Source organism: Microtus oregoni, unplaced genomic scaffold (genome assembly GCF_018167655.1).
Source record: "Microtus oregoni isolate MIOR12 unplaced genomic scaffold, Mior012 000006F_ref0000085, whole genome shotgun sequence".
NCBI lineage: Eukaryota > Metazoa > Chordata > Mammalia > Rodentia > Cricetidae > Microtus > Microtus oregoni.
In genome coordinates, this window is record NW_024543065.1 from 1020687 (window position 1) to 1037517 (window position 16831).

Below are 16831 nucleotides of genomic sequence, written 5' to 3' on the forward strand. Positions count from 1 at the left end.
TTTAAAATATAACTGACAGATATAGAATTGTTCTCCTGCACCACTGCCTTCTTCTCTAGTGACAACTCAGCCACCAAATGTTTCCTTCACAGACTACGTAGAAATTAAGATGCCGATGCTGGAACTGACCACACATAACTTTTACAAGACTCAATCCTTGAACATAACTTTTACTTTACTGTAAAATCACTTAACTGAAACTCAAATTATATTATGAAATCCTAATCTGCTTTTACTGGGTCCTCCTTAGTTTCCCAGGGAGTACATGCTCCCCCAATGTAACAAGTTAGGAAGTCTAATTTTGTTAGCTGGAGGGTGGGCATCAGTTGACTTTTAAGGAAGTTTGTTCATTTGTTCCTACAGTAATACTGAAATATTTTATATGGCATATATTATTTTACCTGATATACAATAAGTAATATATATTAATAATTGTCTAGAAGGTATAAACTTAGCATGCTTGTATTCTCTACCAAAATCCAAAAGCTAAGGACCATAGTAGGGAATGTCAGAAGAGAAAAGCTTGCATAGTCCAATCTTGTTACTAAGAGAGGACAAAAGTCCCGTCATGTCCCATGAGAAAGGTCATTGGCCGTCACACAGTAGAGCCATGCCCAAGCCAGGACCCACTCTCATGGCCACCAGCTCTGAGTCCCCCACTCTCTCCTCAGGTCTGGGATCAAGGGAATCACTCTTCTTTCTAGGTACTGTTGCCTCATTTTCACTTAAGACAATAATACACTTTAGTAATGGCATTTAATAAGCGGGGATGGACAGATATCTCTGAATGTATTTCTCAGAAATGACAGGTAACTGTCGGTGGGAGGGAACTACTGATGATGGATACCCTATAACGTCAATGATGTGACAGAAGTTGTTTTCAAAGTGAACAGCTGTTGGATATCAGCCGGGATGGAAGGGGACTTACTTTATGGAGGCTTGGAGCTTCTCACACAGGACAGCGAGGACAGAGACAACATCATCACAGAGGGCCTCTACTGTAGCGCCTTCAAAACAGAGGAGGTGCAAGCATTAGACACCGGTGGGTGTCAGAAGTCCCCTCAATGCCCTTTCCACCCTGTGATTTAGATGGGTTTTTAAAGGATTTTAGATATGGGGCCTCTTTTAGGCCACCAGAACAATCATAGAAAAGAGAAGAAGGGACCAAAGCTACTCCTTTAAAATGAAAAACACACAAGACAACCCAGGGGAAAAAAAATAAAAGATCATTTCTCATTATAAGTAAATTACTTCTACAGTTATGCAAAGCTGTATGGTGAATTAAAAACAAGAACAACATAATTCTAGAATAATAACATTACATGTCACTCAGGTTTCTGTAACTCTCTGCTCAATTCTCATTTTAGCAATTAAACCTGGATCCATGGAGAATGAAAAATAGAAAAAAAAGGAAGAAAGACAAGAAGGGAGGAGAGGGAGGGAGAACAAAAAGCCTCCAAATGGGAGGGATATAAGTGCTAATTTCCCTCACACAGTTGGCACAGGAGGCTGTAGGAACAGAAGGAAGACAGCAGCTGGTTAGATAATGCTAAGCAAGGTGAAGCCAAGCAGAGCTCGGACCATCTTTACACCCTCAATTCCATGCATCAAGTAGGTATTCTTACACCCCAATCATTTAAAAAGGTTTAGAAAAAAAAAAAAAACTAAACACAATACCTTGACTCCCGAATTCCTGCGGGACATCTGGGTTTTCAACTATCTAGTGAGGGAGACACATAGAGTTAGTTAGGAGATTCAGGCAAGGAGAGTCCTGATTCTTAGACATTGCAAAGTTCTAGGAAAGCAAAGGGCATCCTGGGTACTCTGGATGTCATACCCAAGCATGCTGGAAGCATTTCACTGCTCACAACCCTAAGGAGAAAAACTGTGAGGGTGTCAGGTTCCAAAATAAACTATTCGAGAGTTCAAACACTTCTTGGGATTTTAAGCCTCATGGTGTACTTTCATTGCTGGGCTAGAACTTGGGCAGTGTCCTACCTGAAGAGGTGAGTTAATCTTTGTGCAGACAATAATTTATTACAAGGTGACAGATACATTTTACCTGGCCCTAACAGATGTAGACACAGTCATAGGAAGAATCATCCTTGCTGGACTTGGGGATATAGTCTCAAAGATGAACACAGCTCAGAGCACCACCTTCCCGTTTGTTGGGGGAGCCTATTTACTTGTGACTGTCACACAGCCTATCTTGGCAGTTGCTAGATATATCCAGAATTCCTAGAGCAGAGATACTGCCTAGGAAAAACAGGAAGTGAAAGGCTTACAGGTAAGACGGCTCATGTTTTCACGGTAGGCCTTACTCAGTGACTGCAGAGACTGGGAAGGAGGTGACTCAGTTTCCTTACCTCTCGACAGCAGGATTTGTTTGATGGGCAGGCATTCTCATGCCAGTTAGCTACCTGACAGATACGTAAATCATCCCATGGTGCTGTAAGTTTTAAGACTCACTACAGGCACACATGTCTACTGCTCTGTATTCAAAATCTGCAAATGCAGCTGTTATCATAGCAGATTTTGTGAGATGTTATATCCGTGTCTCCAAGACTGACATTTAAAGGTAGAGCTATAGGGATAGTCCAGCCACTAGATATTTATATGTGGCAATTTCACTTTGAAAAATCAGCAGCTTATAAGTCAGCAATGAATGTGGTCATCTAAGTAACTCAATAATACAGTGAGATGATGACTCAGCATTTATAGGGATACAAAATCAGAACCGCGATCTGGCCTGGGAGAGGGGCGGGTGCTGCACACCTTATGTGGAAGGTGAACTTTATGCTAATACCTTTGTAGTTTACATTATTTACTGTCTTTCTGCTCTATCCAGGTCTTCCTAATTCTCAGTCGGCCCAGGATATCTTTCCAGTGATGAGTCATGCTATAGAATATATATATATATATTCTTCCCAGGTAATCCTGAGTATCCCCTGGGGGTCGCATAACTTCCTTAGAGCAAACTTTATTATTCTTATAGACACTCCCCTTTAATCGTTTTTGAAAAAATATCTAGTTTTTAGGTAGAAAACCTGACAGTTCCCTCTATTAGACATCACAAATGTTTCCAAGGTTACCATCCAGAGGATTTCATTTTTCTGGGACAGGCAATGCATCTACAAAAGACTACTTAAGAAATACAAAGGAAGTCACAGGGAACAGCAATTGTCCACTTGATTTTGGACCTTGCCTGTGATTGGGGTGAGTCTAGATGGTCAGTGATGAGCAGGACCGGCAGACTGACTGCTCACATGGGTGAGTCTCGACGGTCAGTGATGAGCAGGACCAGCAGGCTGACTGCTCACATAAAACTCAGGATGGAGACATAGAACCTCTGCAGTGTATAGCCAGACCGCCTCAGCTGTGCCTGCTACCATTCTTAAGGAAGCCTAAGCAATAGAAGGCAGAGGCACATGACTTGACACCTAACATAGTTAAATACTATTTAATGGTAGGGACATATTCTGAGAATGTCACTGCTAGGTGATTTTTGTCATTGTGTGACATAAATTATATGCACAAAACCCAAAATGATTTATCTTACCATACTGCTAGGCTATATGGCATGTTCTGTCACAGGTACAAACATTACCTTGCCCAAAACATTATTATGACTGCCCTCTACTTATAATTCCAAAAATAAGAGTAAATGAACATAATTGGGGGTACTTTGAAATATTGCATTTAAGTGTTTTATTTCAAAATCTATTTATTTATTTATTTATTTATTTATTTATTTATTTATTTATTTATTATGTATACAATATTCTGTCTGTAAGCCTGAAGGCCAGAAGAGGGCACCAGACCTCTTTACAGATGGTTGTGAGCCACCATGTGGTTGCTGGGAATTGAACTCAGGACCTTTGGAAGAGCAGGCAATGCTCTTAACCACTGAGCCATCTATCCAGCCCCTTATTTCAAAATCTTAGGTATTATTAATAGTAGAATATTCAATTGTGTCACCAATTAGCAAAGATGCAATATGATATTACTGTACATTTTTTTAGCATCTTAAATTTCTTCTTTTCTCCAAATATGTTTTCCATTTATAGATTCTTTTGAGCCAACATTCCTATACCTAGCATATCTAAAGTCATAGAATAAATGAGATCATTTTTAACTTGGGGTTAGTTAAAGTAACAGATAACTTGGTTTATCAGAAATTTGGACTTTGGGTATAGTAAATACAAAAGGGGAAAAATAACCAGTATTTGTTTCTCCAAATTATTGCTGCCTGCCTGCACCGACTGCCAGAGTAAAAGTAGATAAAGGACACTGGGAGTCAGAGTCCAGGCCTTAACTTTGCTTCCTTCAAGGAGAGCTCATTAATTTTATAGCTCAGTTATATCTCCGCAGGCTTTATTATCTCATCTGTAGAATAAGGAATGCAGAAAGTTGACTATCTGTAGGGTTTCTTTCAAGTCCACGGTTTCCTCGAAAATTAGAAAACAACTGAAGTACAAAAAATGAGAAATATTTGAAATTAAACTGCTGAGAAACCCATCTCTGTCTGCAATATTTCCAACCCCAACTGCGATTTCTTACCCTAAAAAATAACGAGCTCCATCTCAGTGAGCACGTGGTTGCGTTTTATGGGACTTTTAATGAGTTCTTATTACAGAGGCCGATTTTAAGGCCAGAGAAAAACACTTCTTTCAAAGACGTATGTCTTATTGACACTTCAAGAAGAAAACACCCACAAAAAAAAAGGTGCGTTTCGGTCTCCTGGCCGCTCCTGTTAGGCCATCTGTGCAGAAAGCTCTAGTGGGCTCTGAGGTCATGAGATACATGCTGGCTCCGGAAGGTGGGGGACAACCTACTGCTGTCATTTTATCACCACAGGAAATCACATCCAGACTCAGCATGCGACAAGCTGCTGCTTCTTTTCATTTTACAAGTTAACTACCACAATACGTTTTAAATTTTTAAAAAAATTATTTCGCTGTGTATGGATGTTTTACCTGCATGTATATCTGTGTATTACGTGGACCCCTGATGCCTGAGGAGCCAGAAGAAGCCATTGGCTCCCCTGGAACTGGAGTTACAGACAGCTGTCAGCTGCCATGTGGGTGCTGGGAATTGAACCCTGGTCCTCTGGAAGAGCAGCCAGTGTTTCTAACTGCTGAGCCGTCTCTCTAGCCACCTATGTGATATTTTTAATAAAAAAAGATACTTAATAGCAAAAGTTTTAAGAAACAGATTTTTTTTAAAGGAAAAAGGTAAAAACTTAAAACAATGATCAAAATTTTATTTTCATTATATTTTATTACAAAAACTATAAGGAAGAGCGCTCCATACTTTGGGGCTAAATAGGCAAATATATATAGCTAACCTTATATAAACATCCCAATAAAAAGCACTTCCCACTGTGGGAAGTGGCCATGGCAGCCCGGGTGGGCCCAGGGCCTGGGACATATGGCATGTAAGCACATACGTCATCACCCAACCCATGCTAGACATACCATGTGATAAGCTAGCTCACCGTGTTCTCCTGCCTCTGTCGTAACTGTAAAGTCAGGTCGCTCAACATCTGGCTGAGAGTGGCCCGCACAGCAGTGTTGATACTGCGCTGGTGACAGCTGCATGTGTAGGTCTCGATGCACACCTGGGAAAGAGACAGAATAATGCACGCACACCAGACATCCGGTTATCACTGACAGTCCTCGGCATCGGGCAGAGAGAAGACCAGCTTTTTCAATTTTTCAGTAAAAATCCCTTTGGAAATTTGTTTTTATGCATTTGTGAACTCTTTCCCTGATCATTACCACTCTGATAAGCTCATGTTTCCAAGTTTCACAGGCAAATGCACACCTGCAGAGGGGGGGATGTTGTGAACCAAACAATCCTCCCTCTCTCCCTCCCTCCCCCTCTCTTTCTTTTGTATTTCAAGACAGGGTTTCTCTGCAGCTTTGGAGCCTATCCTGGAACTTGCTCTGTAGATCAGGCTGGCCTTGAACTCTCAGAGATCCAACTGCCTCTGCCTCCAGAGTGCTGGGATTAAAGGCGTGTGCCACCACTGCTCTGCAAACCGAACAATTCTAAGGAAAGCTCAGATGGTGGAGAAAGCTCCGTTTGGTTCACAGCAGCATTGGCTGTGGGAAATCTCGGAGCTATAATGGGTTTGATTGTGTGATACCTGTCGCTGTGTTTGGTGAACAATGACAAAGGTAGAACGACCTGTGGGAAGAAGTGTTTTCTGGCCACTGAGCTGCCCCCGCCTGAGGCTTACTGTGATCCAGCTCAGACTATTAGGTGGGAAGCCACAGGCTTGGGTTTTTCTACATACAGGGAGCCTCGTCATGGAGTGTGTCTTCTGAGGAAACGCTGAAAGTCCTGCTCACTGAATTCTTTCACAAGCAGTGCATTCTATTGGGAGGTGGCACTCCAAAGCAAAAGTGACCCACACTCACGAGGTGACACTCAGCCTCATAAGCCACATGCCAACTGAGAGCCGAGAGCCTGGACCACTGTGAGGGAAAGATACACAGTACTACCGTCCTGCCTATTTTCCGTTCTCTGTTCTGATGAGGACGCCTCCTTGGATCTGTGATTCTGAATCTCTAGTTAAAGCTAAAAAGGCTTGTTGGTGACTAGTTATGGAGATATCCCAGATTTGGGGGTGGGGGTAGGATCTCTTACTTGATATTGACTCTGAATGTCACGGCTTTTGAGGGTTCAGAGCTCTGATTCTCAAAGCTGCAAGGACGGGCCTAGCAATGAATGCCTGCTTAAAATGTGCCTCCTTTTCTTTCTCTCCACAAGGCCCTCTATTCTTAAAGAGAGGGAAACAGAAAAACAAAAGGATGGAATACACCGACCAAACCGAATTTCAGTTGAATTGTTCCTAGAAAGTCAGTGTGTGTTTTACTTTGGGCAACAACGCCAGATAGAGAAGTTCGCTGTATTTTCTTTTTGATCTCAGTTTGAAAGGAAAAATCCTGCTAAGTTTGGCATACGCGGAAAAACTATCTTCTTCCTCCATCGTGTTTGTTGTGTTCTGTGTTTGGGGCTTACACTAGTGCATTACACTGACCTAAGAAACTCTGCTTCACTAATTCCCACACCATTCCAACTAGGGACTTCTGCTGAGTCCAGTTTTACTGAGACCCAGCCTTTCCCCTATGAACTGGCCCATTATTCTATGTGTTTTCCAACTACAAACAATGCCACTCAGGACCATCGAATCAGAGGTAAACAGAGATGCGAAAATCCCTGCAGTGAAAGACCAGCCCCCTCGATGTCCTTCTAGTAACAAGTAAGTAAGTAATCCATGAACAGACAGGCCAGAGGAGTCAAACCAGGACCAACAGAGAGATGGGAGCCCAGGGCAGAAAGGAAAAGGAAAGGGCTTCGGGCTGTGAAGAAACCCCAGAGAACATTTCTTCACTTTTGTGGACTGAGCTTGTTCAAGGTGATAGGTCCACATATTGCCAACAGCCATGTAATCCATGGTCACAAAACTTAACTGCATCCCTATTTAACTTCCTCTGTAAAAACAGTATGTCTCAATTATCTAATTAAACACCTACAGAAAGGCCGTCATTTTCTAAGACTGATGGTACCCAGTGAGCATCATAGCAGAGTGGTTAACAGCAGCACGTGCTTGCAATCCAGTCTATGTTTTCTGGAGGACGGGGCTGCAGGGGTGAGGGAGGATATGGGGGAACTGGGGGGTGAGCAGAATTCGGGTGAATGATGTGAAATTTCCAAAGAACAAATAAAGAAATTATATATAAAAAGAAAAAAATAGCAAGCTGCAGAAACTAGGGCAGGAAAATTAACTTTACTCGGCTTGGGGTTCTTTATTTCGCAGGGGTGGAGTAGAGAGTAAAGGAGAAGGAAGATACAGAGCCATGCTCTTAGGGACTTGATGACAGATAGCTTTTATTAATCATTGTTTTGGAAAAGACAGACAGTGGGTAGGAGGAGTAATAAAGAAAAATCCTTAGAAATAAGATTGTTAGCAAACAAGACCTAACAACCATGATTCCGAAAGAGATTTTCCCTGAGATCAACAAGCTTGCTTTGGTGGGGGGTGGGGGTAGGGGGAAAACTAGAAATTCCTAGGATTCAATAAGGCAAAACTATCAAATACATATTTCAAACCAGTTTTAGACAGCTTTTGGCTATGATTCGCCTTTTCTTTTATGGAAGATCTTGACAATTTCTGTGCCCTTGGTCTTTCCCTATATTTAGGGAGTAACTGTCTTTGGAAAACGCAACACGTCTCCTAACCTATGCACAATGCTAAAAGAACCCTTGGTTTAACCTTGACCATCAGGACTGTGCGCCCACGTGGAGGACTGGTAATGACAGTCATGAACCTGAATCGCTAACAATGCTTGCTTATTTTGTAATTGCCCGTTTAACAAATCTGGTCATTTGTTACATGAGTAATTCCTCATGTAACAAAGAAGTGGAGACCTCTTCTGATTAGAGGTTAATGTAGGGAACTCCTGTTCGACACACAGACCAAGATTGCCTTCATATTTACATTCTGAAAGCGTAATGATCCTTTCAGAGTCTGAACAGCACCTCCGGAAAATAGGCTCATTTTTCCTACTTAAGTACACATCTCACTTCCTGATCAACAGGTTTCAGGGTAAGCGACATCCTGAATGATCATCACTGTCTACCACAGAGAGGCCAAAGAAGAGCTGGATTCCTTCCCACCATCCCCAGAGGAGTTTTGCATGCCTTACAGAGTTTGTTTTGTTTTTCTTAAGTTGTTCCCCTAACTATTTTAAAAAGACAATGGTGAGACAACCCCCCCTCCCCCAGCTCCTTCTGCAGGGCTGTCTTTCTTTCGCACGACCCAGCACCCCTCCCCAACCCTCCCCTGCTGTATGCTAGGTCCAGTGCTCAAGTACAGTTTTAAGCTCCTAAACTAAAGCGACCCACCCAGAGCGGTGAGTGCCTGCCAGCCGGGCAGGCCTCAGGGTCCCCTGTAAGGGAGCCGGGCACCTTCAGCTCTGGCGCCAGGCTTCCTGCGCGCTCCTGGATACCCCCCCCCCCCCCCCCCCCCCCCCGCTCCATTCATCCTGTTGGCCCTGGATCATTGGGCTACCGGCGGCCCTGTTTAGTTGCTGAGGAATCCCATCAGGACGGGTGAGTGTGTGCTATCCAGGGGCGGACTGTCCCGGAAGAGAGCACAACCCCCCCTCCCCCAGCTCCTTCTGCAGGGCTGTCTTTCTTTCGCACGACCCAGCATCCCCAGCACCCCTCCCTAACTCTCCCCTGCTGTATGCTAGGTCCAGTGCTCAAGTACAGTTTTAAGCTCCTAAACTAAGGTGACCCACCCAGAGTGGTGAGTGCCTGTCTACCGGGCAGGCCTCAGGGTCCCCTGTAAGGGAGCCGGGCACCTTCAGCTCTGGCGCCAGGCTTCCTGCGCGCTCCTGGATACCACCCCCCCCCCCCCTGCTCCATTCATCCTGTTGGCCCTGGATCATTGGGCTACCGGCGGCACTGCTCTTTGGACTGGAGAGGGAGGGGGAAAGGAGTGAGGGGAGGGGGAGAAGGGTGGGAGGAGGGGGCGTAGGGTGGGAGGAGGGGGAGGGAAATGGGAGGCTGGGAGGAGGTGGAAACTTGTTTTTTTTTTTTTGTTTGTTTTTTCTCCTTTTCTCAATAAAAAAAAAAAAGACAATGGTGAACACTGTACTCTGGTCTACCCTACAACCATTTGTGTGGAATGCTGGTTTTGAGTCTAACTAGAACAACCAGGCTATGAGGTGGAGTGATTGTGATTGGGGGTGGGAGGGAGGGAGGGGGGAGAGGGAGGGAGGGAGAAACTTAGGAGACCCCCTCAGGATGAGGATGGCAAGATCCAACCAAACAGGGAAGCACCTGAGCACACTCATTCACTCTTAGCTTATATACACCAAGACACATAAACGCCCCCCTCCCCCTGTAATGTTTATCCATCTCTACAAATCTGCGATTGAAAGCAGCTTCATGTGTGCTATGCGCTAGCTCTAACTTCTCCTTTGACAGCCATGGACAGTTTCCACATTATCCAGACTTTCAGAAATGTAGCTCAAAGGCTGAATTCTATGATTTCTAAATGCAGAGAAGCATTGCTGCTTCATGGTCTGAACATGTACTCCTACCGGAACAAGCCATGCTGAAAACATTCTTTTCAAGGCATGGAAGGGAAACTCCAGCAGAGTGAAGCTCAGCTCTGGGAGGACGCTGTTTTCAGACGTGAAGGCACACGCCAGACTTTCAAGGAGCCAGGTTTTCTGCTGGACATATTTTGGAACGTGCTGGAAGGCACATGTGACTTTAGTGGAGCACAGATGGGAAAGACGGACCTTGTCAATGACAGCCACAGAATGCGTTTCTCAGGGCAGACAGAATTGGATCAATAAACATTTTATAAATCTCACACTTGGCTTCTTACACAGGACGTTTCAACAGAAAATGCTTTGCAATTATTCTTAGGGAAAAAGCAGACTGAGAAAGGACAAGCCCGGGTGCAGTGGAGTGGGAGCCTGGTTCTGTCGCTCTCATATGTAAAGTCTCAAGCCTGCAGAGTTATGACCCATGGTGTTAGGAGTAAGGGTGGCAGGTCACCAGCAGGGACTCCCCAGAGTCATCGGAGAAGTGGTCATAGTCTCTCTGCTGGAACTCAGATCTAGACACGCACACCCCCGCCCCCCAAGTCAGGGAGAGACCCACTGTGAGCAGCTGGCATACTCACCTCTGCGATCTTCAGCACGGCACTCCCATTCAGGTCAAATGTTGGGGTGTAGGTGATGCACAGCAAAACCTAGACCCCCACAAGAAGTGGAGGAAGAAGGGAGAGAGAGAGTTAAAACATAGGAATATGTTCGAGTGGTGGCTTGGATTAAAATGGCTCCCAGAGGCTCCTGTGTCTGCATGCTTAGTCCCCAGGGGAACTGTGATGAAGGGCTAGAAGTGTGTCCCTTTAGGAGGAGGTGTGTCACTGGGGGTGGGCTTTGAGGTTTCCAAAGCCCACACCAGGCCCTAGTACATTCTCTTGCCCTTCTCCTTTTCCCTTCCTTTCTTCTCTCCTCCCTCTCCCCTCCTCTCTGCCTGCTGTCCATGGATCAAGATGAAGGCTCCCAGATACATTTCCCAAACCTTCTCCATCTTCTGTGCTAGACTGAAATGTCACTGTGATTGCCTATTCTTAACCCTTCCCAATGCCACATGGGTTTAGACATTCTTTTATATTACTTTCTTCTCTCCTATAACTGTCCCCAGGCTCCTCCATGGCATTTTCTTACTTTCTGGTCTCGGATTCTTTTTCTTCCCCAAGATATATAGTTAAATGGTTGATGGCATTCACAAGATCTTCACGAGTCATTACATATTCTTCTTTCTACTAGAAGAGCCATTAACACACTGGTCAGTAAGAGCCTCTGGCATTTAACAATCACTTCTACTTCCTGGGCAGGAATCCAGACTCCCACCTCTCTGTGCCTTCTGACTTTTCTTGCTGGAGAAAAACAGACAGGCAAGTGCCGGAGCCTTCTGCCTGACCCCAAACCCAACAGCTGTGCCCATCGGTAGTGTGGCTGCCAGAGACAACCTTCGGGGACTTCCCTCATCTGGTTCCATTCGTGAAAGAATAGAGAAACCAGAACATATACCTAATACAGGATATGTGCTTAATCAGCACACTAAAACCCAATGGTGCCATTGTGTGGTTAGAAAGACCTGTTTCTCAGCAGGTCAGTCTGAGCTGCTGGCTAAGCCAGCCCCAGAAGGTTGGCTTCTTCTTCAGAGAAAGCAAACCGTATAACTAAAGAAAGAATGGATTTTTATTGCCAACTTGTGTCACCAGATTTATTAATATTAATATTGCCAAGTTCTGTCATCAGATTAGACAAGTTATTTGTGGGCTCTCTCCCCAGTTTTTCTATCCATACAGTGGCTTTATATCCGAGTTGACTCCAGATAAAAGCCAGTTCTGTGTCATTGTGCCTAGAGAAAAGGGGCTATGGGAGTGACTCTTTGACCCCATGGGATGTGGATGTCCTATAACTGCCATATTTTGAAGCTGGGCTTGGTAGTCAAGGAAGGGCAAGGACAATGGGGTCATCTCAGATCTTGCTTGGAGGGAGTTCTGTCTTCTGTACTGCCACAATACACAAGCCTAGTGTGTTGCCTGAAGCCTCTGTCCTTGGCTTTTCCTACATGGCTCCTGTAAGGCTTCTCTCATGGACTCCCTGTGGGTCTCATCTTCCAGGCTTCAACCTGAGTGTCACCACTGTGGAGACCCCATCCCCTCTAATACCCTCCTTCACATGGCTTCTGTCACACCTGGAACACACACCCACATCATTAGTTACTGCCTTATTTCTGCATTTACACTCTCCCCCTAGGCTCTCCTGCTCATTGTGCACTCAGGACACACTCATCAGATGCTTTCTTGCTTTAATATTTTGCCATATGTCACAGTCTCCTTTGCTTCTCTTTCTACACCATGTCTCTGGCTAGGGGAAAGAAGGTTAAGAAGTTGATGGCTGGAGGTAGCAGGGATGGTCTTTGGTCTCTTGTGGGTTTAAGAACAATGGCAATGGATTTTTGATCCTACTGCACGTACTGGCTTTGTGGCAGCCTAGGCAGTTTGGATGCTCACCTTACTAGACCTGGATGGGGGTGGGTGGTCCTTGGACTTCCCACAGGGCAGGGAACCCTGATTGCTCTTTGGGCTGACGAGGGAGGGGGACTAGGTTGGGGGAGGGGGAGGGAAATGGGAGGCGGTGGCGGGGAAGAGACAGAAATCTTTAATAAATAAATAATTTTTTAAAAAAAAAGAATATTGGCAAAAACGCTGGCAACTGGTAGCATTTTATAAGATGCTGAAGGCAGGTATTTGTCTGAGCTATTTAACCACGAACAGTCCTTACAGGACTGCCTATTGGTTCTCTGCTTTCCAGTTCCTCATGCATTCATCTGAGGTGCCAAAAAGTAGGTTTGGAAAGATTTCCCAATCTGACCCAGTTTACAAAAGCAAGAGCTTCATTTAGGCAGCAGAGCTCAGAACTGGGCATCTTTGGGGAGGCAGGGAGGACTATAAATTGCCAGTATTCAATGAAGAAGTCTCGGGAGGGGCTCATAGAAAACTCATTTCTGCACATGATAGGAAATCTTGGCATGAGAAACCTAGCATGTGCAGGGGGAGGCCTCCAGCCAGCGTGCACAGAAAGCCAGGGATCTCCTACCCGACTCCCTCCCTGGCAATGCTGGGGAAGACAGGCTTTGCATACCAGTGTCTAGCTACCAGTATCCACAGACTGAGTTAACTGGAAAAAGGAAAACCAACAAGCTGAAAACAATGAGAGGAAGTACGGCACATTAATAAGGTAGTGTGTTGTGTGGACAACACCCTGGGTCTTAACTGTGGAGCTGATGGTATCCACCATGGCCTCCCGTGACTCGCGAGATAAAGGGCGTGGTATCTGGCCAGGCTGCTGGAGCAAGGAGCAAAAACATGATAAACAGAGTGACCATCCTGCCCCTGGTGCTCAGCAAGTCCTAATCCACCAGAACACAACACAGACAGGGTGTAGGGAACACAGGAGAAGAGCAAATTAATTTAGCATCTGGCTTTCTGCAGATAACGAGCAGGCACAAGTTTGCATTAACGCTCTGAGCACGCCGGCTCCCACGAAAACAAGAGTACTTAAATATCGAGGGCAATTCTGTTAGAGATGCATCCTTCCCAGGGAGAGGGAAGCATAGTGATTACATTAACCCTAAGACAAGAACTTGAGCAGCAGGCAGCATCTAGTGATTGAGCTGACTGGAGCTGCCTCAATAAAGGAGCAAAACAGAGAAAACAAGGGCCAAGTCTTCCATGGAGAGAAAAAGAACATTACCAGGGCTCCTAAAAATCCTGAATCAGTTTTTAAAAATATATTAATTGGATAGCAGATATGTGTAAGCAGTAACCCCTCACCAAAAACGTATCTAGAAACTTGGATTACAAAATGATTATAATTGGGTTGGAAAAGAGACATTTGGGCTGGGGAGACATCTTCACTGTCAAGCGTCTGCCTTCTACACAGAGGGCTGAGTTCAACCCACAGAACCCACACAAAAGCACTGAATGGTGACACACATATATTAACGCAGTGGTGGGGAGGTGGAGACAGGCAGATCCATGAGGGTCACTGACCAGCCAACTAGCTTACCTGCAAAGTCTCAGCCCAGTAAGAAATTGTCCTCTGGCCTCACACTCACGAACACACATGTACACTCACACCTAAACACATATATGAACACCCACCCACCCTTATGCACATACACGGCGGGGGGATAAAGCTGATCGATTACAGTTGAGCATGTATGTTGCTGTTTTTTAAGATACCATTAAATTGGGGGGAAGCGTGCTGGGGAATCCCGGAGGAGTTGGAGGGAGACAGTAGGGGTGGTGTGATCATAGTTCATTGTATATATGCCTGAAATTCTTGACCAATTGAAAAGGGAATCTGGAAATATGGTCACACTGGGAATAGACAGGAGGGCGTGGCTTGATAAAAAGGGGTTGTGTGAAACAATACTGTGCTCTTCTGCATGGGAATATCCTGGACCACTCTCCAAAGGGGTGTGTCACAACTGCGGCTCTCCCTCAGTCACACCCCGCCCTGTGACTGTGATCATGAGTGGGGCTATGAGATCAGAGTCACAGAGTTATCGTGACATGACTGTGCCCTGCAGTTCAGGATATTGTGTGACTTTGTTTGTGCCCTTTGGGCCCTTGTCTTTAAAATTCCCACCCCCCAAAAAAGTGATGGAGGAAGGTCATTGGCTAATAAAGGCACTGCCCTGGCCCATTTTATTGGTTAGAAGATAGGTGGGAGGAGTAAACAGAACAAAATGCTGGGAGGAAGAGGAAGTGAGGTCAGACTCCACAGCTCTGCTCTCCGGAGCAGACGCCTCAGCAGAGACGCCATGCCCTGCTCCCTGGCAGACACACGCGATGAAGGTCCGACCCAGGATGGACATAGGCTAGAATCTTCCTGGTAAGTGCACCTTGGGGTGCCATACACAGATGATTAGAAATGGGCTAAATTAATATGTGAGAATTAGCCTAGAAGAGAATGGGCCAAGCAGTGATTAAAAGAATACAGAGTCCGTGTAATTATTTCGGGGCATAAGCTAGCTGGGCAGGCGGCTGGGGTGTGGGGGACGCAGCCCTGCCGCCACCCCTACTACTTCAAAAAAGATATCCAGATGAATGAATACATTAAAGAAATGCTTAATTAAAAATAGTGCAAGGGGAAAGGACTAGGGAACTCCTAGTGGCTGCCCATGTTTGGAAGCGGATGTCGCTCTACCACTGTGCCCCGCCCATTTTTTTCTGTTCTAGCCAGTGCAGTTGAACTCTCTCAACTCCACATTCCCATACACTTTTTAGGCATTCTATTAGATACTGACAATATAACACACTTTGCAGAACAAGATGAGTTTCCTAGAATGCATAATGTAAAACCTTACTGCTATAATGATCTCAGGAAGAAAACTCAGAAGTCGGATTTATATAGCCTTTTCTCGGGGTGGTTTATATTTACTGCTTTACTCAGTGACCCCCTTCAGGAGCCCTCCCCAGCTGACTAATAACCATGTTAGTAGTAAGATCTCCCTTTATGATAGCCGTCTTGGCTGCAGTACTTGCTGGGCATTGTTGTGGGTTCCGGTCATGCTCAGTGTCTTCTCTGCATTATGAGTGATCAGCCTCACAGAGTCTCAGTGCGACTTAGTCATTATTATAATGTGGATGGGCAGGACCATTAGAGGGCCTGATGGCACACAGGAAAACTCTTCTGAAAAATCTCACTGTGATTGGCTAGAGGGAGTTTATAACCTCCATGTAAGATATACAGATATAGATATATCTTCACACACACACACACACACACACACACACACACACACACACACACCCTTAAATGGAAAATCTGAAATGCTTCCAAGTCAGAAATTCTGAGTGCTGAACTCAAAATAGCTTTGGATTTTAGAGCATTTCAGAGTTTGAATTTTGGAGTAGAGATTCTCAAATATTCCAAAAAACCTGAAAAATTTAGACATTTAAGACACTTTCGACCCAAGCATTTCATATGAAGCGATCTTTATTCTGTAATACTGCAATTCCAGTTGCTCTGGCTAGGCAAAATAAGATGTGGTAAGCCTCCACTAAGGATGCCCAGAACCCTGGCAAGAAATGTCTCCCTCTGTACGCAGAAATCACTGCTATAGCCAGTAGGATCCTCCCTGAGACTTCCTTCCACTCAGCTGTGCCTGTATTGGTTCTTCAATAGTGTATAGACACTATTGTACAATAGTGTATGCAATACTGTATAAAACAGTGTAAAGACTCTTTCCTTTACACTCACCAATGTATATGCTGACATTTTAGGATGTATGAGCTGAAGAAGCCAGTTTGTGAGGATTCCAAATGAATCCTTCTCCACACCATTGCCAGATGTGAGGGAATGACTCTTGAAGTCACGAGGCAGCAACCCTGTATCCACTTGACACATGCTTGTGTGTTGCATTGTTTGGGCTCCCATTCATTCATTCATTCATTCACTCATTCATTCATTCATGCAACAAATCCTGACTGAGATGGACTAGGGGTCTGATTCAGGACTAGGTGCTTGGCAGACACCACTGAACAAAAACATACGATTCCCATTCTCCTAGAGCAAACATCTGGCATGAAAACACCCATAACATAAATGATTTCAATAAGCCATGGAGAACACTGCCTGGAGAAACGCACTGCATTCTACAGAGGTGGATCCAGGCCTCCTACATAAAAGCCAAGTTGTAAAGCTCTGAC

General features: G+C 44.9%; 1 protein-coding gene across 3 annotated transcripts in view; it reads right to left on the reverse strand.

Annotated features, from left to right (window-relative positions):
• Arfgef3 (ARFGEF family member 3) overlaps window positions 1-16831 on the reverse strand; it is a 156077-nt gene that overhangs the window by 75768 nt on the left and 63478 nt on the right. For all 3 annotated transcript variants that reach the window (XM_041653286.1, XM_041653285.1, XM_041653287.1), the window contains exons 5-8: window positions 10715-10783; window positions 5498-5620; window positions 1678-1720; window positions 929-1007 (exon numbers count right to left, since the gene is read on the reverse strand). In XM_041653286.1, the coding sequence (XP_041509220.1) occupies window positions 929-1007; window positions 1678-1720; window positions 5498-5620; window positions 10715-10783 (314 nt within the window). The remainder of the gene's footprint in view (window positions 1-928; window positions 1008-1677; window positions 1721-5497; window positions 5621-10714; window positions 10784-16831) is intronic.